Raw genomic sequence first — 22,117 nt, 5'->3', positions numbered from 1 at the left:
AGTTAAAGTTTTGTAAAAATATTGACACAATGCAGGGTCACTTTTCTACAGAAAGTTTGTTATGATAGTATTGCTTTGCCAGGCTTTGTGTTCAAGCAGGCAGTATGTCCTCATCAGTCTGATTTTATGCTGGATGGACTCTACACTGGCTGTATTCCCACACCAGGAATAATGTGTGCAAAGGCAGCATAAATTCAACAGAAATACAATTGGTTGCCCATGCCTGTTTTGGATCAGTTCTGTGCTGCTTCACAATTTGCACAGAAATCTAATATTAATGAATGAGCTGAATGGAATTAAGCAACTCCTTTTCTTAGTAAGGAGGATAATTTAATTTCACTTTTCTTAAACAGGGGAACAACACGTACCACTTCAGAATTTTTGCCTTTCCTTTTGTTTGGCTGTCTGAAGGTCTTAACCAGCCACTTTACAGTGGTTGTGGTACCCAAAAGTATAGTTAATTATATCTTAGATTGTCCTAGGCATTGATTTCTGGCAAGATTGCTTTTCTTGCCAGGAGGTATACTTACCTCCTGTTTTTTTAGGAAATTTTAATAATTTGTTAGAAATCCCTGTTGCAGAAAAAATACAGTGATAAAAGAGATATCCATGACAAATTATTTGATCCTGTAACTCTGCAGATTAAAAATACAGAATATAAAATTAATCCTGATTGTAAGTCTGGTTGTAATTTTCTTGCATTCTTTGTGTATGTGTGTCCAGGTTGGATTAATGTCTGTGAAGTGGCTATATGTGACCGACAACAAAAGTTGATTCTATGTTTTTTTCTTTGAAATAAAACTGCCTAGACAGTCAGCTGGCTTCAGATGAGAAAAGCTAGTGTCTTGGGAGAAAAAATATAAATGGGTGACAGTGTCCATCAAAATAGTAATGGAGATGGATTGCTAATAGCCTATGCAGTGTGGTTTTCACCTAAGTGTCTATATTGTTTGAACTTGAAACATGCAGCCATGTGGTTTCTAGAGGCAGATCTGTTGTCCTGTCTGTAAATTCAGTCTTGCAATTGCTGGGAACAGGCCCCGAGTTTCATACTAACTATGCAGAGTCTCAGGACTTGTCAGGTTTTGTCTAAACTTGTTTTTGCCTACATGAAGCTTTGCGTTTGCTTAGCTGCAAACAAGCCCAGTGTTTGCTGTTTTTAATTACCAGGTGGCTGCTGCTTAGTTAGTTTCACTTTGGGTTGTCTGTGTAGTTGTGTGGTATAACCTTATTTCTTTCTACAGGTAGTAGTAGGTAGCAAGTAGTTATTCTGTGTAGAATGATGTATTTGTGACCCTCACAGCACAGTGTAGTGCAGAGGAGCATCGGTGTGGTGCCATAGATTCCTTGCAAGTGGGAACACAGGATGCAAGGTGGAGGAGCAGGAGCAGAGGCTGAATAGAGGGGCCTTGGGATGCCACTGGAGACCCCAGTGCTGTGAAGAGGTCACCAGTGGCTGGTAAAGAAGTGCAGGCTGGGAGCTGGACAGAACTAAAAGAGCTGAAAGAGTAAGTTTCAAGCAGATGTATTTCACATTATGTACAGTAAAATGGTGTTGTAGGCAAATTAAGCGAGATGTAAGAGCATGTTGAGAAAATAGCCCAGGTGGGGGATCCTCAGAGTGAGGAGGAAGGAACATCTTAATCCTTCTGAGAGCACCTGCTCCACCTCTGCCACCACTGTAAAATTCATGCTTCTCTCCAGGTAGGATGTGTGACACTGGGGGTTGGCTCCCTTTAATACGCTCTCACAACTGAAACCAACAATCTCAGGCCTCGGGAGGGTGGTATGAAAGAGAGCCTGACAGCAGGAAAAGGGCTAGGTACCAGGAAGTATGTAACAACGTCAAGTGTTTTATTAAGAAGACTTTCTGCAGTAGTATTATTTTCCTAATTTTCCTTCTCTGCCCACCTAAGCAGTGCCCCCCCATCACCCCTGCAGTGCCTGAGAAAGGATCAGGAGTATTATTACATTGGTGGTGTATGTTTGGTTTCTGAATTACTTCTTTGATGTGTACCTTTTAAAGAATTGCTTCAGAACAACTGCAAAACCAATCTGTTTTATATATTGTTATACATTAATGAAACACTGTATTAAATATATGTTCCTAAAGAAATTGGATCAAAAATAGGACCACATATCCATGGATCTGGATGGGCTTGTGGAAGTACCTGGAAAGGGCCAGTGAGTTGACACTAGATTTAACAGGTCTTTCGGCTGCCAGCAATCCTTAGGTGCTATCCCCAGGATACATCACTAGTAGCTGAAAGCCAGAGGCTGTTTACCTGCCCCGCCTTAGGAACAGAAATGTAGATGGTTCATTCTGTTGGTTTCAAATAATAATAGGGGTGATACTGAAGCAGAGATCAACCAGTTTGTGATATCAATAATTGGGATTGGAGCAGTCCAAGTTAGTGTTCAGGTCTGCTTCATCTGCAAGAGTATCTTCATAATCAAATACTTAATTTCTGTTTCCTCAGAATTGCTACAAAACTATTGCTATGTTTAAGTAAATAAACCTGGCAATTCCTTTGTTTGTTTGTTTTTTGTTTTGTTTTTTTCAACACCCAGGAGTAGTCAGCAGTTTTAATAGAGGTTTTTATCCTAAAACTGTTCGTGTACATCTAGTCAGAGTATATTTTCTGTGGTTTGTCTAAAACTCTTTCCCCCCCCCGCCCCCCTTAAGAGAATGTCTTCTGAACTATTGTGTGTTTAAATTGACAACAAAAGTTTCTGGGAGGCTGAAAATGTATTAATCTTCTTGTAAACAAGAAGAGTCAAATAGTTCTGAAGAGGTATTGTGGGTGTTTCCTTAAGCTTGCATATGAAAGAGATGTTTGCTTTCTTCCCTTGCTTTCAGTCCTTCTAGTGCCCCAAAGAGTGGAGACAATCTGAACAGAAAAAAAGAGGTCATCCTAATTGCCTCTTAGTCAGAAGAGCCACCTGTATGCCTTTCCTAAGAGAACTAATTATTTTGAACAAGAAGATAAAATTCTGAGAAATTGTCTAATCTACTTTTAGGTCTAGGGCATTTTCAATCTGGAGATCTGAAGTCTAATAGCTGGCTTTTTATTGTGTTCTGACAGAATACAGAAGGAGAGAGTAAACAGCTAGGGAAGGGTGACTACTTAAGCTAGTTCTCACAACTGAGAAGTTTTTTTGAAATTACAAGAAGTCAAGTGGACTCTTCACTCAGGTAGGCCCTTTGCATCATCTTACCTAGAACTGACCATTCCAAGTCCAGTAATATCAGTTAAGGATGAGGGACATAAACTACTTGGATGTAATACAGCTATGTTACATTTAGTAGTACAAAGGACACTATGCTGCACAGTAGAAAGTGGGGAGATGCTTTGCTTTTTGCCTTTTTTTAAATTTTTTTTTAGAGTCCTTGAAAAAGGCATATGGGCCCAGCATTAAGTGAGTGAAACAGAAATGCATTTGTTTAATGAACTAAGAACAGTTCCTCTTCCCACAGAGTGGTAACAAGTGTACTGTGAGAAAGTAGTGTGTATGCTTATATGAGAATATAATACAATGAGAATGTATGTTTTCTAAAAACTAACATAATTTTGCACAGTCATTTACTTTTGTGTTGCAAACTGCTGAATACTTTCTTTCACAACCAAGGAATCTTTGTATGTGCTAAGTGTAATATAGAGAGACAAAACCTTAGCACTTGAAGAGATTCTGAAAAATTCATCTGAAGAAAGGCACATTTTTATCATTAAGGATTTCAGAGCAGTTGAAAGCAAACTATAAACAAGTATTTGGGGAGAAAAAACACCATGCACCAGTACAGAGTAGGGGTTGACCTGCTAGAAAGCAGCCCCATGGAGAAGGACCTTGGGGTCCTAGTGGACAACAAGTTATCCATGGGACACCAATGTGCCCTTGTGGCCAAGAGAGCCAATAGTATCTTGGGATGTATTAAGAACAGTGTGGCCAGCAGGTCAAGGTAGGTTCTCCTTCCCCTCTACTCTGCCCTCGTAAGACCACATCTGGAGTATTTTTTTCCAGTTCTGGGCACGCCAGAGGGCAGGGACAGGGATATAGTGGAAAGAGTCCAACAGAGAGCTATGAGGATGATTATGGGATTGGAACATTTGTCATACAAGGAAAGGCTGAGAGACCTGGCGCTGTTAGGTCTCAAGAAGAGAAGACTAAGAGGGGACCTTGTTAATGTCTAGAAATATCTGAAGGGTGGACGTCAAGAATGGGCCAGGATAGGATGGATAGGATGAGGGGAAATGGCACCAAGCTACAACACAGGAAGTTCCACCTCAACACGAGGAAAAACTTCTATATTGTGAGGGTTACAGAGCACTGGAACAAGCTTTCCAGAGAGGTTGTGGAGTCTCCTTCCCTGAAGACTTTCAAGACCCTTCTGGATGCGTTCCTGTGTGATCTGCCCTAAGTGTTCCTGCTGCAGCAGGGGAGTTGGACTTGATCTTCAGAGGTCCCTTCCCACCCCTATGATTCTGTGATTCTGTGAGTTTTGCAGACATGTGAACAGTCATTTTGTTTTGGTTTTGAAACTAGAAAAATAAATTTTAAACTCTTCAGTTCTGTAGTTACTGAGGTCTGTTGTTCAGTGCCATAATTCTGTTATTTCTGGAAAGGGATCTGGATTTACTTCTGCTTAACAGTTGAGCTTAACAGAGGGTTAAATTTAAAATAAAAAAATACAGAGCAGGAAGTTCAGATATCGATCATTAAAATTAAGTCAAATTGGAATCAAAGTATATGTGAACAAGGTGAGTAAATATTCTTTTCTAACGCAGGTCAGTCTTTTTCAACATACCCGTAGTACGTGAGATTGTACAAAGCAGCATATGCTGTAATGGTTTCTGGTGAGCTACTGTTAACTAGATCAGTGAATCTTGCAGTAGCTGACTCAGGAGTTGTTTTTACATTAAACATAGTACAAAATACTGGACATTAGGAAGCATTTACTTACTGAGGGTGTGGCCAAACACTGGAACAGGCTTTCTGCAGTGGTGGTCGATGCCCCAAGCCTGTCGGTGTTTAAGAGGCATTTGGACAATACCCTTAATAACATGTTTTTAGTTTTGTTCAGCCCTGAAGTGGTCAGGCATCTAGATGACTGCTGTAGGTCCCTTCCAACTGAAATATTCTATTCTAAAATAATTTTTGAAACAAAGTGGTAAGCAGATTGTCCTATGCTTATGTGCCATGCCATTTTCTTACACTTAAAGGAGAATTTTGATTGTTTGCTCCCTACATGAAAATGCATAAATGAAATAGAGCAACCTCTTGAGTTGTTATGGTATTTAGTGGACAAATCAGACTTTGATTCCCTCCCTCACCCCCACCCCTTCTGTTGGCATGAGTCTGAAGTTCCTTCTGGCTGTATCACTTGAACAGCTTGTTACATTCTTATGTTACCAATTAGGTAGGTTATTAATGATTTGGGAGATCAGGCACATCTGCAAACTTTGCTGAATACATCATTTTTTTTAATGGTAAAATGTGTGAAGGGTTGGATTGAGGATATTACAGGCTGTATTAGTTCAAAACTATGAATTAATGACACTTAATGGTGTGCATGACAATTTTAAACTTCTCTAACTCAGCCCTTACAATCCTTTCAGGGATACTCTCTACGTAGAGTTTCTATGCAGAAACATTCTTAATTCAAGAAGTCCCTCAGCAGCAAATGGTTGGTGACCAGGAACATTCTTAGGAAGTATTACAGATTCTTACCTTGCTCTTATGTTGTTCCCATGATACCTACTTTTTGCTACTGCTGCAAGAAAAGTATTAGGATAGACTGAGCTTTACAGTACCTAGTATGGTCAGTCTTTGTGTTCTGGTGTACATGGGAAAATAGAGGAAAAAGGAGCAAACTAAGAGTAGGAAATATATTAAAAACTCCTAGCACCTTAGCACAGTATAAACTGAGTCATTAAATTGGTTTAATCTTACTCTGCAGTCATAAACACTAATATGCCAATTACAAGGTCATTGTGTATTATTTATGCATAGGAATTAAAAATGCCTGGAATCCTAATGCTGAGCATAGGAGGCCTGTCCCAAAAACCAATGTACTATTTCTTTCATATGACCCTAATTCTAGATTTTTACAGCAATTCATTTTGGGATAATAAACCTGATTCTAGTTACTATGAATTAATGGCCTATCTAAGTATGCATAATTAAAGAGTAATAGGAGGCAATTTTCATTTTGGATTAGCAATTCCGATATTGCAGAATTTACTGTCTTTTAGTGAAGTTTGAAGTGATGATTGTCAAATGCAGACTTGGAATCATGGATTTTCCTGGGTTTGTTATAATTTCAATTTATATTTGCACATTTTTTGTTATGATGGAATACAGTCTCTCTGAGCATAATTAAATGCATATATAGAAATCCCACTTCTGAACTGATTAGAGAAGTTCTGAAGAAGTAGCACGTGCAGACTTTACATTAATTCACAAATCCTAATTTTAATCCTAGTGCCTACTGTGGCTAAAGTAAATAAAACAGATGCACCCAACGTTCCTTTACAGGCATCTTGTGTTCATATTGCTTGTTCTGAAATGTGGACTTGGCAGTACCTAAACTGAGAGTAGATTTTAATTTCCTTGTTGAAATCTAAGTGAACTGCTTAGAATATCTGTATTGAACAAAATTATTAATGTGGTTTTCAGCACTGTTCAGTAGTACAAAAATAATGAGATTTAGATCTGAATGAGAGTAATAAATGGTGACCTTTGAACAGGCTGTACTAATTATTAAAAATAATAAGTTGTAAGGGATGTAAACTGGTTCTTTTTAGCCTTCCTTTTGCTCCAGGGTAGGATAAAAGAATTTATTAAGACTTGTAGCTACCTAACATGTTCTTAAAGACCTTCAGTGGTGGAGATTTCATATCACATCTGGCCACAACAATAAAAGATGCAGTGCAGGAGATTCAGTTTAGGGTTAAACCGGTTTCTACTTGCTCTGTCTGCATGGAGATCAGCATCAATTTGCAGCAGTGTTTTCCTCATTGATGTATTCTATAGGCTTCTGATTATTTCTGTTTCCACTGGACTCTAGGGGCTCCATGTCTGTTAGAGACTGCGAGATAATGGAGTGCCCACAACATTATTTCTTGAATTGTTTACCAGTATTGTGAAGACCAATTACTCTAAAGTGGTATTTTTGTTTAAGTATTCCAGTATGCTTTTTTCCCCAAAGGGACAAGATTCCTGACTTGCATTCAGTTTGTGTTCTACTGTGATGTCTAGAACAATTTTTTACATAACTGCTGCATTTTTGCTGTTGTTTTTGCTGTTGATTAAGTTTAATACCTAATTTAAACTTCCTGCCTACGTTTATTAGCTCTTTTTTGTCTCTGTTCAGTGGCATTCCATCTTCCTACTTTGTCTGATAATATATTTTTTTTTTTAATTTTTTTTTTTAAGTGGTGGAATGTAGGTAAACATTCTGAGAATGGTTTTCTGGTCCTGATTCGCTAGACTTATTGTTGAGTTTCCTCATCTATATGATTCTCAGTTGGCTGAAGTGTGACTAGGATATTAGAACTGCATTGCAGAACAAAGAAATTAGTTTTTGCTACTTACTCTTAAGTGCTTTGTAGGTACTTAGAAAATTCCTAGTTTTGGTGTATGTTGCTTATGTAATTCTGCTTATGCTGTAGTTTTCTTTACCTTACTCATATTTCCTGATAGTTCTGAGATCTCAAAGCCATTCTTTTAAGTAAGGTCTGAAGTCTTTGGATTCAAGTAGGAAGTTAATCTTGGGTAGACATTGGTGATTTAAAGTTAGTTCTGTTCCCGATGCTCATTATATTTACACTTAGTGTGCTTGTCCTGTGTTGCTTTTTACTTCATGGTATTGGAGTATATGAGCCAAAGTTTGCTCAAATTCAAAATGTCTAATATAATGCAATGTTAAGATGACCCAAGTGTTAGTGCTGGCTGACCTTGAGTAAATCCTGCATATTAAGGGGGCAGAAAACTAAGCTGACTCTTGGTCAAAAATGTTACAAATATATGCATTGGTCTCTGATTTGTATCTTACACCATTTTTTACAAAGAAGATTATTTTTATCTTTTTTTTGTTGTGTTTTTTTTCTTAACAGAAATCTTTTGGACAGAGATACATTTTCTAAATCTGATCCGAGTAAGTATATAGCATTTTATTGCTTCTTCTCATCATATATTTGAAATGTGTAAACACTGGATTAAAAATTAGATGGGTGATTTTCTTCAGTGTCCGTTAGGTTTTCATTGTCTTTGTGACAATTATTTAAAGTAATTAAGTCATACTGAAATAACATATTTTTTTGTGATATGAACTGGAATTTTGAAGCCTCTGTATTCATTATTGCTTTTCTGAGCTACATTTTCCTGTCACCCTACATTTTCTGCAAATTAATAAATGCAGAAAAGTTTTGTGAGGTCGTTTTTTTGTTGTTTGGTTTGGTTTTTTTTGGGGGGATTGTGGATTTTTTTTGGTTGGTTGGTTTTAGCATCTGTTGCTCTGTACCTCTTTCAAAGCTGGTAAGCAAACTTCTAAATAAACTACAAGGATTCTAGTGCATAATGCTCTCTAATTCTTAGAGTCAAACCCTGAAAAGTAAAATTAAGTTAATTAACCTCTGGGAAACACAACCTTCCTCAATCAAAAATAGTTTGATGGTTTATGAATTATGTTTTCAGATATGTAAGATAGTGACACTCACTTTCCTCTTAAGTTTTAGTAATGCATGACTGGATCCCAAAAAACTCTCATGTCTATGAATTTATATACGATGGGACTTTTGATTTTAAACTATCTTCCTGTATTGGACACTTAATAAAACTCTTATCAAGGAACTGAGCCCACGAAATATTGTCTTTTTTTCTGATAGTGCTTAATCAATGTACTTCAGCAGTGTTAATTGACTAGTCCTTAGATCATGATATCTTGGATCATGTTGTCTACCCTGCAGCTCTCCATATATTTAATTCTGTAAGTTGTTTGGGGATTTTTTGGGTTGCAGGCTTTTTTGTTTTGTTGTTTGCTTTTTTCCCAAGCCTGGGCTTTTCTTCTTTAGAGTACCATGTATTGTGCTAACTGATATTGGAAATAACCTGAGACACATATACTTGTGTCAAGGGTTTTGGCTTGATTTCTGAGTTATGTGAAAGTATGAAACATTTTTGTTTCTTTTGTAAGTTCTTTTGTGAGAATGTTTGTCTGTTCTTAACCAATAATTTATTGAGAGAGATTCCACGATGGACTTTTGATGCAAAAACCTTCTACTTCCTGGTAAAAAGCTGCATGAAATGAGGGAGTACCACTGACATTCCTAAGGGGATGTAAGCAATACCATGCTTCTGGTGTAGGGAGATAATGCAGAAACAGAATTGAATGTCTTCCATATTTCTGTTTTTAATTGGCTAATAAAAGCTCTGTTGTTTGGGTTAAGCAATTTTGAAGAGTGGTCAGTGACCTGTTGCTCCTGATAGATTGCATTCAGAGATCCCTTTATTGAATCAAGGTGCCTTTTAACAAGTTATGAGGTGTATAGTTTTTAAGCTCAAATATTATTAGGAGCAAGTGCTTCAAGTTTTTATCAGATAGAGAACTGAATTAGGCATCAATTGCAGACCCTGAGGGGTCTGTGGCCTGTGGGAAACCCAAGCTACTTTGGCTGGTGGGTTACTCATGCAGGGTAAGGGACACAGGGAAATGAGTGACAGGAAAACCAAAAGAAATCTTCAATATCTATCTTTAAAGTATTTCTGAGAACTAAATTGGTGGTACTTTTATAGGTTCAAAGTATGTGGAAATATTTATGAAGTATCATAACCTCGTCTATCAATTTGAAACACACTGCTTTCTTGTAAATAGCTGGTAAATAGCTTATTTAAAGCACCCTAACTGGTAATATGCTTTGAAGTTCTGGCCTGAAGTTTTGAGTACCCAGTTAAATTGCCAATCAGGCCTATTTGTTACAGGTTAGCAATGCAAAAACATGGAATACAGTAATACTGTCCTTGGTAAAGAGAGAAGGGAGAAACTGTTGGCCCTGGAAGTGCTTGTGCTATATTTGCACTCAAGAAATTACTTGAGAAAGCAGCTTTGGTTGTGGGTTCTCTCCGAACAGCTTACATTTAGTTTAAAATCCTACAGGGTTTTTTATTAGCTAGTTTGGTTTGTCTGCTTCCACTGTCCTTTAGTTGAGCAGAGAGATATGGTCCTACTGCAAAAATGAAAAGGGTAAGGATGTAGTATAAAATTATTTTCTGGAGTTGAAAGTATGGCAGGATAACTTTCCTCAGTGTCTGTTTGCTTGAACAAAGACCATTAGGCTGGTCTGTATGCAGTAACTTTATCCTGTTAACTAAAAAAGGTGTTAAAACCAGCATCATAAGATCTTGCTTTCACAAGATCCACTTATAGACCCATGGAATTTGCAACCATTAGATCTCATACAAGATAGAGCCATGCAAAGTCACTCTGTTGAGGTCTTACTGGATTTGCCTAGGCCAATTCTAATATGCTTTTCAAACTCCAATGCTCTTATTTAGGGATCACACTGATAGTGAAAATGTGATTTTATCCATTTGGTCTTTTTCTCAGAGAGGGGGACATGTGAATATAGTTGACTCCCATGTCAGTATAAACAGCCTTCTTTTGAAATTAAAAAGGAACTAGTGATTTCTCTGGCTCTCCTATGAGGTTTGAATAGCCTTTTCTTGATACTGTAATTACTGCTCAGTATTTATTGTAATTCTGACCAGTTCCCTGCAATCTAGAATATTCATGCCAAGAAGATGCTGGCACTTTGCCTTCCTAGAGGCAAGTACACAGAAATAAATGTAGAAATATTAGATATAGGTGGAACAGACTTAGATAGCCCTTGTTAATGAAATATTTTAAGGAAAAATTAAGGTAGCACAGGGAAAAGGCCAACTTTATTGTGGCTAAGACTTTCTTGAAAGGGAATAGATGTGTTGTTATGTTTGGGAAAGCTGAGGCGGGAAGTTTGGATGTAACTTGTAGTTGCCAAGCTACAGGGAAAGCACATATGCATTAAATAGGAAAGGACCAGAGTAGGGTAAAGATGATGCCAACTATATGGGGGAAAATAAGAAGGTGCAGACTGTAATGTTTTGGGAACTGACTCTACAACTTAGTGATAACTATTGACACTTCCACCCTCCTCATCATTGTAAGATTTCATTACATTTACCTTGAATTTGAAACTGTGGTATCAGTGTCCAGAGTAAAAAAAATACAAAATGTTGATTTTTCTGACTATAGATATGGATGGATCTTCCCTTCATAGAGCTCATATGGCAAAGCCTTCCAAAAGGCTTTCTCATCCAACTTCCTTGTGAGGGTGTGCTCAACACTGCTCTGCAACTTCCTTGTTGCTCCCTCAGTTTTCCAGATTACAAGGAAAGAACTGGTTGTTCAGCTTCATTTTAGGATGTAGTTTCATTATAAGTTGGCTTTTGAAACTTAAGAATTTGCTGTTTATCCTACTTTATTCCTTCCCCTCCCACATGACAATTCTGATAAATATTTTCTGCTAAAAAAAGATAAATTGGTTGCTTCATGAAGCCTTAGATCTCTGGTTTGAGTAGTTCAAGTGCTTTAGATCAACTTCAACATATTTATCTGCAATTGTCCAGTTGGATATGACTTTGAAGAAGTTCTTGAGGGATTATTGAAATCAGTATGATATCAGGGTCTTTATAACACTGCCTGAGAGCCTTTAAGGATAGTGAATCTTACCACTGGTGGAGAGCAGTATCATGGACAGTTTCCTGGAAGTTTCCGGGATGAGTTTTACAGGAAAGATAAAGAAGTTTTTAAATTATTCTAAATTTGCAAAGTATTTATCTGCAAGTCTGGAATGCATGTCTTCCTACAGCTTTCATTAGGACTGACTTTTTGAAGTGACAGATTGAGATACACATGTATGTTTCACTGTCAAACTTGCACTTAGAATAAAATAAATATTATGTGAGGTGATTATTAGTCTATATCTTCATTATATTTAAAGTACCTGCCACATCTGCAGCCTATACAAATATAAGGAAATTGCTAGTCGTACTACAAATTCTTAGCTCTTTTCTCCTCATTCAAGGCTTTATATAAATGATTCTTAAACTACAGAGATTCTTAAACTTTATAAGTACCGGAGAGCCACTGGTAGTGGAGGGAAGCAGGAGCCTAATAATGCCTCAGTAATGAAAGGGTAAGAAGGATAACATTGCTTGCTCTAAGTTTCCAAATATTTAAAAAAATGATAGTTAACTGACTACAAAGAAACTGAATTTGGAAACTAGGATTCTAACAGACAAGTTTGAGTAAGAAACAAAGGTAGGAGTATGGTTGCCCAAGTTTTCATTTAGAGTAAGTGGAGAAAAAGAGACATCTCTGGAGAATTGTTTTGAAATTTTTTGTAAAAGCTTTACTTCTACAAGACATCCTATTTGGAAAAAAAGTGTTGAATTGTGTTAACTTTTAACTTCCATGTGATCTAAAATATTGAACTTGCTTTTTACTGTTCTTCCTCTTATTTGCTACTGCCTGATGGGATTTTTTTTTTAATTATTTAAATGTTTTTTTAATATTTTTTTTGTGTGTGGAACAAATGCCTTTCAAGTAAGAAGAAGACATAGTTTGAAGCTTTATTTTTTCTTCCTTGGTCTGATGATAATTCTGACTTCATTGTAAACAAAACCAGGCTCCTACCTCTATTGTTCAAGGCTGCAACCCAAAACAGTATTATTTTTAACTTTCTGAAAAATAATGATGAGCACAGCACAATAATTTGTCAGGGGAAAAGCTGTTCAAGTATCTGTATTTCCATTGTTTAGAAAATGGTTGTAGTGGAGTTTCAGGTAAAAATTACTGTATGGTTGTTTGCTGCAGACTGTAGAAAGACTGTAGAAAATAAAGTTTATCGTAGTCCTTCCATGCACATGACCAATCCGTGTGATGAAAGCTGCAGATTAATGTGTAGTGGGTTCTGTACTGGAAAAACAGATCTGTAAGGAGAGTGATGCCTGTGGGATTGTGCTGCTTGACTTTTCAAGAACAGTTTAGGTTGACAAACTTCATTGATTCTGGGTTTTATTAGGTTTTAGTTTAAAAAAAAAATAGGATGCAAAAAATAGGATGCAAATGCAAGTTACTTAAATATATAGTAATAATTTGAAGCAGAACTAAGGAAGAAAATATTTTTTTTTTTCCTTTTTCCACACTTACTTCCCCTGTCTTTTTCCAGTAGAGTCCTCATTTGTTTTTATTTTAATTCTCTCATCTCTTGAAGGAAGCATAATTTAGGGTAACTATACATTAGATTAACTAGGATAGCCAGACCATCCACATTAATGAAGACCTGCTTTTATTGAATTTTACTGCTAAAGATTGTCAAGTGATTTTCTGGAGGTCAAGCATAAGTTTTGCCTTCCATTTTAGAACGACTATTATCTCATTGCTGCAACAACTAGACCATATTGTTGCTGATCTGGTTAGGCATGCTGAAAAACGTATTTGATTCTCCTAGTTACTAATTTCAACAGCACAACAGACTACAAAATTTGTTCACTTACTTTAAGAATGTTAAATTCTGAAAATGATGAAACATTTTCTTTCTTTTCACAGTTTGTGTTTTGTACACACAAGCCATTGGAAACAAAGAATGGAGAGAGGTAAGATACCTATTTATAGGTGTATAAACTTTTTGAGTATACTTAAGGCTCGTCATTTGCTTTAGCAGAAGAGGGCATGTCATAGCCTCTTGGATGCCATGCTAAACAACAGGACTCCTGTGTACCCATAACCATTTAATACCTTGGCACATTAATATCTATTTCCAAATCTGTATCATATAATTTCATCAAAAGGGAAAATAAAATCAGAGAAAATACATGAGTTTCCTGTTTTACAGTCTCCCTGAGATAAATGAAATCAAACTTAGCTTCCAACCCCTAAGGTTCTATGATTCTGTGATAAATCTGGACAAGGCTTGTGGATATCAAGGGAGGAAGACACTGCAACAGTACAAGATCTATGGAAGGATTCAACTATGGTGGTGGTCAGTGTCAGCAAAACTAACCTGTAGAGATCTGCTTTTCATGTGTAATATTTGGGAGACATTTGGTGCTGCTGAATAGCGTATCCAGCAGGCAACAAGGGAGTGGGGAGGGTGTTATGAACAGGCTGGACTGTGTCTTCTTGACCTACTGGTGTATAACATGGTAGATGTCTTAAGAAACTCAATCAGGTGCCTCTAAACTGCATATCTGCAGGAGATCAACATTTACAGCCTGGAACTGTCTCCCTGTACTCAAGTAATCAAATATTTTTCCTTTAATGTTGTTCTTTGAAAGGGTTGACAGTGTTGTGGGAAGAGTGGTTATCTTTCTACTGACAAGGTGCACTCTTTAGCTGCCTTACAGAGAGGACTGATGGAACCATTCTTCACTGTAGGTACTCTGCTGTGTGGCCATACATTCTAAGAATAGAACCAAGAGAACAATAAACTATGTTAACATTTTTCTCTGTGGAAGAGAGGAGGTCTGATGTTCTTGTTGTCTGAACTCATACTTTAAGTGATTACAGTGAAGGGGCCTGGGCCACAGAAACCAGACCTCTTCCCTTATATTTGGTATTATATAAATATTTACATATTACATACTACATATTAAATATCAGATATTTATAATATATGTGTATATTTCCTTTAGTTTGCCAATTGGCTGGAGAAACATTGTCTGTTTTGCTGTGACATGGTAGGTGTGAGTTTCAGTCTTGTCAATATGAGATAACTGAATTTGTCTCCTGCTTGAAGAAAAGCTCATATAACTGGGCAAGTTAAAAAACATTGTACCTATTTAATTTGTAGTTTTTAGTTAAATTGCTGCTCTCTGTTCTGAAATGTGCAGTAGAAATCCTCTGGATTGCATTCCTTTGGTAATTTCAGAAATAGCAGTTTGTGTACCTTAAATGGGAATTCATTAATCTTAATTAAATTGGCATAGTGGACATACATGGAGTTCTAAATGTCTGGATAGCTAGCTCTGAAAACAGTGGAGTCTTGAGTCATTCAGGTGACTAAGTAGCTTGATGCTATTTGGTAGTCAAAGCATTTGGGTTCTTTTCTGGTCTAGGGTTAAGAGGATTTTGTCAGACCTTCTGGCTTACATGGTTGTCTGAGGTTCATACGTAATTTTGTGGCATTTTCATACTTTTCTAGTGCAACTGTAAAAATAAGTATTAACCATTTTTAATATCATAATTGTCCTGATGGTAAAGTTATACCATTATCACCTTACTTAGAAAATATTACATATAGTTGTTTTGAGGTGATTTAGGAGATTGTTGATGGAAAGATTCTGTCTACTCTTGATTTTACCAGATCCAAGTTTCTAATGATTGAAGTGTGTCACCACTTTATACTTTGGTGTTGTCTTCTGCCATTTTATCTCCTTGACCAAAGCAAAAACACCTGAACAGGGCAGTGTGCAATATTATGGCTGGCGTTGCATCTTCATACTGATTAGAGTTTATCTTGGCTAGGTGATGAACTTCAGCGTGTTGTTATGGTATCGTATGCCAGTTTACAGGAGTTGAAACAGGTTTTGACATATCAGTTGCTAGAAAATCTTATGGTGTTGGTTTTTGTTTGTTGTTTTTTTGTTTTTCTTTTTGAGACGATTATCTTGTCTATCAGGAGAAGGTCTAAGTATAGGTATTTACAACTCAGTTGATACTTTTAACTATTTATAGTTAATGGAAAAAGATAATATCCTGAGGGCAGTTCATCAGGCCCAAGTTAGATGTCTGTGTTACATCAGATGACTCATTCTTTATAAATGCCTCTGAGTGGTGATCAAAAGCCTACAATTTTGCCTGTGTCAGATGTAAGGTTCAGTGAGCAGAATCCCATTCCTAGGAGCTGTTACAACAGTCAAAAACCTGGCCTGTCTGGTCCCCAAAAATGATGGTAAAGGGAGTTGAATCCAGTTGGTGGCCACTCAAAAATGGTGTTCACTGCGACCCAGTGTTTGGGCCAGTTTGTTTAATATCTTTATCAATGATCTGGATGAGAGAGGGGATTGAGTGCACTCTCAGGAAGTTTGCAGATGACACTGAGTTGAGTGGCAGTCTTAGTCTGCCTGAGGGTAGGAAGGCTCTACAGAGGGACCTGGACAGGCTGAATTGATGAGCTGATTGTATGAGACTTAACAAGGACAGGTGTTGGGTCCTGCACTTGGGTCACAACAACCCCAGGCAACACTACAGGGTTGGGGAAAAGAGGCTGGACAGCTGCCTGGTGGAAAAGGATCTGGGGGTGTTGGTAGACAGCCAGCTGAATGTGCGCCAGCAATGTGCCCAGGTGACCAAGGGGGCCAACAACATCCTGGCTTCTATAGTGTGGCCAGCAGGACTAGGGCAGTGATTGTCCCCCTGCACTGGGCACTGGTGACGCCACACCTCAAATCCTGTGTTCAGCTCCTCACTCCAAGAAAGTCATTGAGGTGCTGGAGAGTGTCCAAAGAAGAGCAACAAAGCTGGTGAAAGGTCCGAAGAACAAGTCTTACACAGAGACCCTGAGGGAACAGGAGTTGTTTAGCCTGGAGAAAAGGAGGCCGAGGGAAGACCTCACTGCTCTCTACAGCTACCTGAAAGGAGGTTGTAGTGAGGTGGGGGTTGGTCTTTTCTCCCAAGTCACAAGCAATGAGAGGAAATGGCCTCAAGTTGTGCCAGGGAAGGTTTAGATTGGACATTAAGGACAATTTCTTCTCTGAAACGGTTGTCAAGCACTGGAACAGGCTGTCCAGGGAAGTGGTTGAATTGTCATCCCTGGACATGTCTTTTTGAAAGACATGTAGATGTGGTACTTAGGGACGTGACTTAGTTGTGGTCTTGGCAGTCTTAGCTTGATGGTTGGACTCAGTGATCTTAAAGGTCCTTTCCAACCTGACTGATGCTGTGATAATCTTCCTGATTTTGTTCAAAGTAGACACTCATGTGTCTGGTAGTTAAGCATTTCACTGCAGCATCTACCAGTTTGATTACCTTTTGAACCACACTAAAGCATGATTTTAGTCTCCTTTGCAGATTTTGAAGGCTGTCTTAATGAAAATGACAAAGGCTAGATGTTTTATAATCAACATCTATTGGGATTTAGATTTGGGATTTTTTAGAGCTCTGGTGAAGTTTCTTTGGAACAATAGCTTGTATCTTCTGCAGCAGGGACATGGCATAAATAGGAATGCAGTTTGTGGCGGATTAGTAGAAAAGGTTTCAATACAAGGAAGTAAAAGGATGGAGAGTATGGAAGAAGCCTATGCTGTCCCACTAGAAAGCTTTCTGTGGCAGATCTCTTGAAACAATCAGCTACTTAAGGGAATTAAGGCAGTTGGAATAAAATAACATCATGTTTTCAAGGAAGTAATATTTTCAAACAGTTAATGGAAAGAAGCCAAAGCACAGAAAAATGAGGAATGCTTTCTAGTTTTTAAATACTTATGAAATTACAACTGTCAGCTAAAAAGAGTTACGTATCAAGCACCGTCATGTGTACATGAAGTACACAGATTTCATGAGTGCCTTCGTACGTGTTAGAGGAATGTTGCAGTTTTTTGAATTAGTATGAGTTTATATATTAAAAATATTATTCTTCCTATGGGACAAATACACTGCAGAATGTTTTATGACTGTACTTTTTTCTAGAGTGAAGTTGGCAGTTGTGAGTTTTTTGTTTGTTTCCTTGTGGTCTCCATGATTCTGATTATTTGAGACTATTAATCATTATTATAAAAGGCTGATTTTATTGGTGCTGTATTTATTTCTCCACAAGTCAAGTTTCTTATTTGTTTTGTTCACATACAGTGAAGCTGGATTACAAACTCTGAGAAGATTATCTTTTGTTATGTCTATTCATATACCATTTTGTGTGCCAGGCTTCCAATGGAGAGTATTACCTGAAGCTTCCTAAAGAATTTTCAAAAGCTGTTGAGGTCAGAGCCAAGAACGTAGTGAGAGATTAAACCATTTTTTAGTTCTTAGTTTCCTAGAATTGTAACAGAATGCTAGGTTCTGGCTGTTCACATTTCAATAAAGATGTTTCAAAGACAAAAGACTAGAGATAAAAGTAGTGAATTATTAGGATTAAATAACATATGCTGCGCTGAAAAACTTAAGCTCAAATTATTTTCCTAATAAATAATAAGAGTGAATTAAGGATAATTGTAATCAGCTATAAATATCAATGCTAAGAACACAAATTTCATGATGCAAAACATTTCAGTGTAACACAGGTATAGAAAGATGAAAGAGATGGAAAAGGAAGTGAAATAAAATTCAGGCAAGAAGCAAGAACTTATTTTTCAGAGTGGGTGTTATTAAGTATTGGAATACCATTGCAATTGTGGTCAAACACAATATTTAAAAACAAGACAAAATGACTTACTCTTTATACTATTCTCAAGTTCATTCAAGGCCATAAAATTGAAGCAAAAATTAATTCCAAGAATTCATACAGAAAGTGGTAAGCAGAGGGTTGGGTTTGACCGACATAGTTACAATAGTTCCTTTGTATCTGTGGTATTGGACATACCCAGCTTGCTAGTCTTTTACAACTCTGATGTTAAAATTAAGGCTATAATTTTCCATTAACCTCATAGCATCTTAGACTAGATACCAAGACTGAGATGCTATGCAAATTAAAATTACTAAATAAATTGAAAAAATCCCCTTCTACCAGAAAAGCTTGTGTTATGATGTGACAAAGACTCTTCATCTGAGGAAATCCAGAAAAGCAACTCAGTTCTTGATTTTCTTTGTTGAACATAGATAGTAATTTCAATAGTTAAATTGATTCTGTTACTCCCCGTAATGACATTTTTAAAAGTATTTGTTTGTTGACTATGTTAGCATTTTAGCTTTACACAACAGTTAGTGGGGAAACTAGGCCGTGTGGAGAACTAATTAATTAACAGCAATGTTATTAGTCTGTACCTGGATTATAGAAATAACCTGTTCTGCTTTAAAAAGGCTACAGGTAATTGGGAAAACAGATTTTAAAAGATGAGGCTTTGTTTAGCTGAAAAGTGTAGCCTGTTGATTTTTAGAGGCCAGCATTTTAAGGTAATCTAAATTTTATAGTAATTTGTCAGTTAAATAATTAGTTGTATTGGTTTAATGTGAAGGAATAATTTGTGTAGCCCTTGAAAAGAAGTGAACAAACCAAAACCTGAAGCTTCAATTAAAAAAATAAAAGTAATTTCAAATTATTTAAAGAAAAGTTATCAGTGCTACTGAGTTAAATCTGTTGAGTTTTGTAACAATTTCTGTATAACTGATAAGAGAGAAAGGTAGCAAAGATATAACTGACATTGTTAGGTTTTCTCTGGTCTCAATGTGGTTTAATCACCATATTGCATATTTATCTTCTTTTGCTGATACACTTCTGTCATACATTGTAAATCGGGTCTGAAAGATTTCCCAAGTGTATCATGATTATAGTGTAAAGTGAAATATTGTTTACTAAAAAAAATGCAGTTTTGAAGGGACAAAAAGTACTTGCAAATTTATGATATTTTACTGGTTAAAAAAGTTAAAACTGACATTTAGCTGTAATTTTGTAACTTTTTTTTATTTTTAAGTAACTTTTGTTTCCAATTCATACATAGTTCTATTTCAATTCAACTATAAAATCTAAAAATCTTATATATGAAATATGACATAATCATGGAATAATTTAAGTGAGATAAACCTTTGTATTATCCAGCCTTTTATTTATCTGCTGTGTCTGGTTCATTGTCCTGATCCACACACATCACAGTTCAAAGTTTGGCCAGGTTGCTCAGGGCCTTTCCCAGCTAAGGTTTGAAATTGCACAGCTCCCAGGGTGACCCATTCCAGTGCTTAATCACTAATTCTGGAAGTGTGTTTCCCTGTATTCCTTAACAGTTTCCTTTGTTGCAACTTTTGACTACTGCACTGTGTCCTGGGAACTCTCTCTGGCTCTGGCTTCTATAATGCTGTTTAGGTAGTGGAGCATGGTAGTGGAAATAGATTTCCCTAAACCTCTTCTCCAAACTGAACAAATTGAGCTCCATCAGCTTTTCCTCAGGTTGTGTCTTCCAGCCTGCCAATCTGTTTGTTAGGTTTTTTTTCTGGTCCATTTAACTTAACTGCCTCCAGGCTGTTGCTTCAGTTGTATTTAGAACCCCAAACTATACAGTTTCCAAGTGGGGCCCCACAGGTGTTGAATAAAGGAGAAATCATTGTTGCCTTTGATCTGCAGGCTGTGCTGACCCTAATGCAACCCAATGTGTTGTTAGACACCTCATGGCTGCACTAAGACCTTTTCTGCACAGCTCATACACCACCAGGCAGTCCCCAGTACCAGTACAGGACTTCAAATTAGTCTTTATTGACCTTCATGAGAGAGCTATAAGACTGTATAAATAAGCTGGTGGTTTTTTTGTCTTTTTTGTCTACAGTGAGTGTGTGTGTCCACTTCCAGTCACAGTCAGTTTAGGGTATGTAGGAACAAAGGGGAACAGTCTTTACCTAACTATGTGCCTCTAGATCCTTGTTTCATTCACTTCTACAGGTTGTCACACCCCCAGTTGCTCAGTACCTACCATCTGAGAGAAATGGGGAGGTTTTTTGAATGTGCAAGGCCAACATCGTGTGCTGTGTTAGGGAGAGCATTGCAGACAGACCAGTGAGACCAAAGCTGAAGTGCTGTGTCTAGTGCTGAGCTCCCCTGTACGGGAAAGACACAGGCACACTAGAGTGTGTCTGGCAAAGGGCCACTAAGATGTTAATGGGACTGGAGCATCTCTCATATGAGGAGAGACTGAGAGCTGGGATTGTTCAGCCTGGAGAAGAGAAGGCTTATGTTATATCCATGTTTATAAATACCTGATATGACGCAGTAAAGAAGGCAGAGATGGACTCTTCTCAGCTGTATCCAATGGAAGGACAAGACTCAATGAGCACAAACGGAAATACAGAAAATTCTATTTAAGAAAAAAACCCCTTTTTTTTTATTGTGATGGTTTTGTTCTGGCATGGTTCCTGAAGCTGGGAAGAGGCCCCAGGGGTAGCTCCTGTAAGAAGCTACTAAAAGCTCCCCAGCTTAGGTAGCCAAGGCCGGGTCATTAGAAACACAGTAGATGTGCCTCCACGATTAACATATGAAAGAACTGATACAAAACCTGAGCAGAGAGCAAGCAGCAGAGAAACAGCTGTGCTGGAGAGGGGACAGCAGTGCGGAGGTGGAGATTCTGAGGTTGTCAGGAAGAAGGGTAAGGAGGTGCCCAAGTAGAAGTTCCCCTGCAGCCGATGGTGAGATGGCAGGCTGTCCCCTGGCACTCATGGAGGAGCATGGTGGAATGTTCCCTGAAGGAGCCATGAGGGACGAGTGTGGTCCTGCTGCCCGCGGACTGAGGTCTGCGGCTGTAGAAGACCCCGCACCAAGGGCAGTGACTGGCAAAGGAGTGTGCTAATCTACACTATATCTTAAATATTTGTTGCCTTTTTGTTTGGAAATTGTATTGTTCGTTGGGAAGATAGTTTTTTGTGTATTTGATGGGAAGTTCTGGAATATGGAGATCTCTGAATTAGACTGTCCCAATTGAACATCTCACAGCATCGTGAAAGTACCTACAGGATTCAAGCACACTCTGTAAAGATGCAAATCATAACTGTGTCAATTATGAGGATTGTTGCTTTTCCTGAGACTTTACAGAGCAGTGTCTTGAACATTTGTTAACTTCCATTCAACATTTTATTGAACCTGACACCTTTGGGTGGGTAGTTGCTTTTTGCAAAGCAGCCATCCTCTTAGATACAGGCCCACTTCTCTGAATGGCTGGTGTGAATGAATGGTGCTGGGAGACAGTTTCCTGCAGTTTGAATGCATACATGCAGTCATTCAAAGGAGAAAAAAGAGATGCTGACAATAATGGAGTTATTTAAAGCGCACAAATAATGTGGTTGGAGTTATTTACTATTTTATTTTAATAAGAATCAAGCAGTGAAAGGAAATTGTTTAGTCTTGAGCAGAAGAGAGGCTTCTCTCTCTGTCCTTTCATACCCACATGTATGTTT

The 22,117-nt window shown here is 37.7% G+C and overlaps 1 protein-coding gene across 7 annotated transcripts in view; it reads left to right on the top strand.

Annotated features, from left to right (window-relative positions):
• CPNE8 (copine 8) overlaps positions 1-22,117 on the top strand; it is a 90,362-nt gene that overhangs the window by 5,596 nt on the left and 62,649 nt on the right. For 6 of the 7 annotated variants that reach the window (XM_051629987.1, XM_051629993.1, XM_051630012.1 and 3 more), the window contains 2 exons: positions 8,115-8,155; positions 13,646-13,692. In XM_051629987.1, the coding sequence (XP_051485947.1) occupies positions 8,115-8,155; positions 13,646-13,692 (88 nt within the window). Of the gene's footprint in view, positions 1-8,114; positions 8,156-13,645; positions 13,693-14,415; positions 14,470-22,117 lie in introns of those variants that run through there. The other variant, XM_051630003.1, reaches the window with a different exon arrangement.

Source organism: Apus apus, chromosome 1 (genome assembly GCF_020740795.1).
Source record: "Apus apus isolate bApuApu2 chromosome 1, bApuApu2.pri.cur, whole genome shotgun sequence".
In the NCBI taxonomy this organism is placed as follows: Eukaryota; Metazoa; Chordata; class Aves; order Apodiformes; family Apodidae; genus Apus; species Apus apus.
This window is presented reverse-complemented; position numbering and strand designations above follow the sequence as displayed.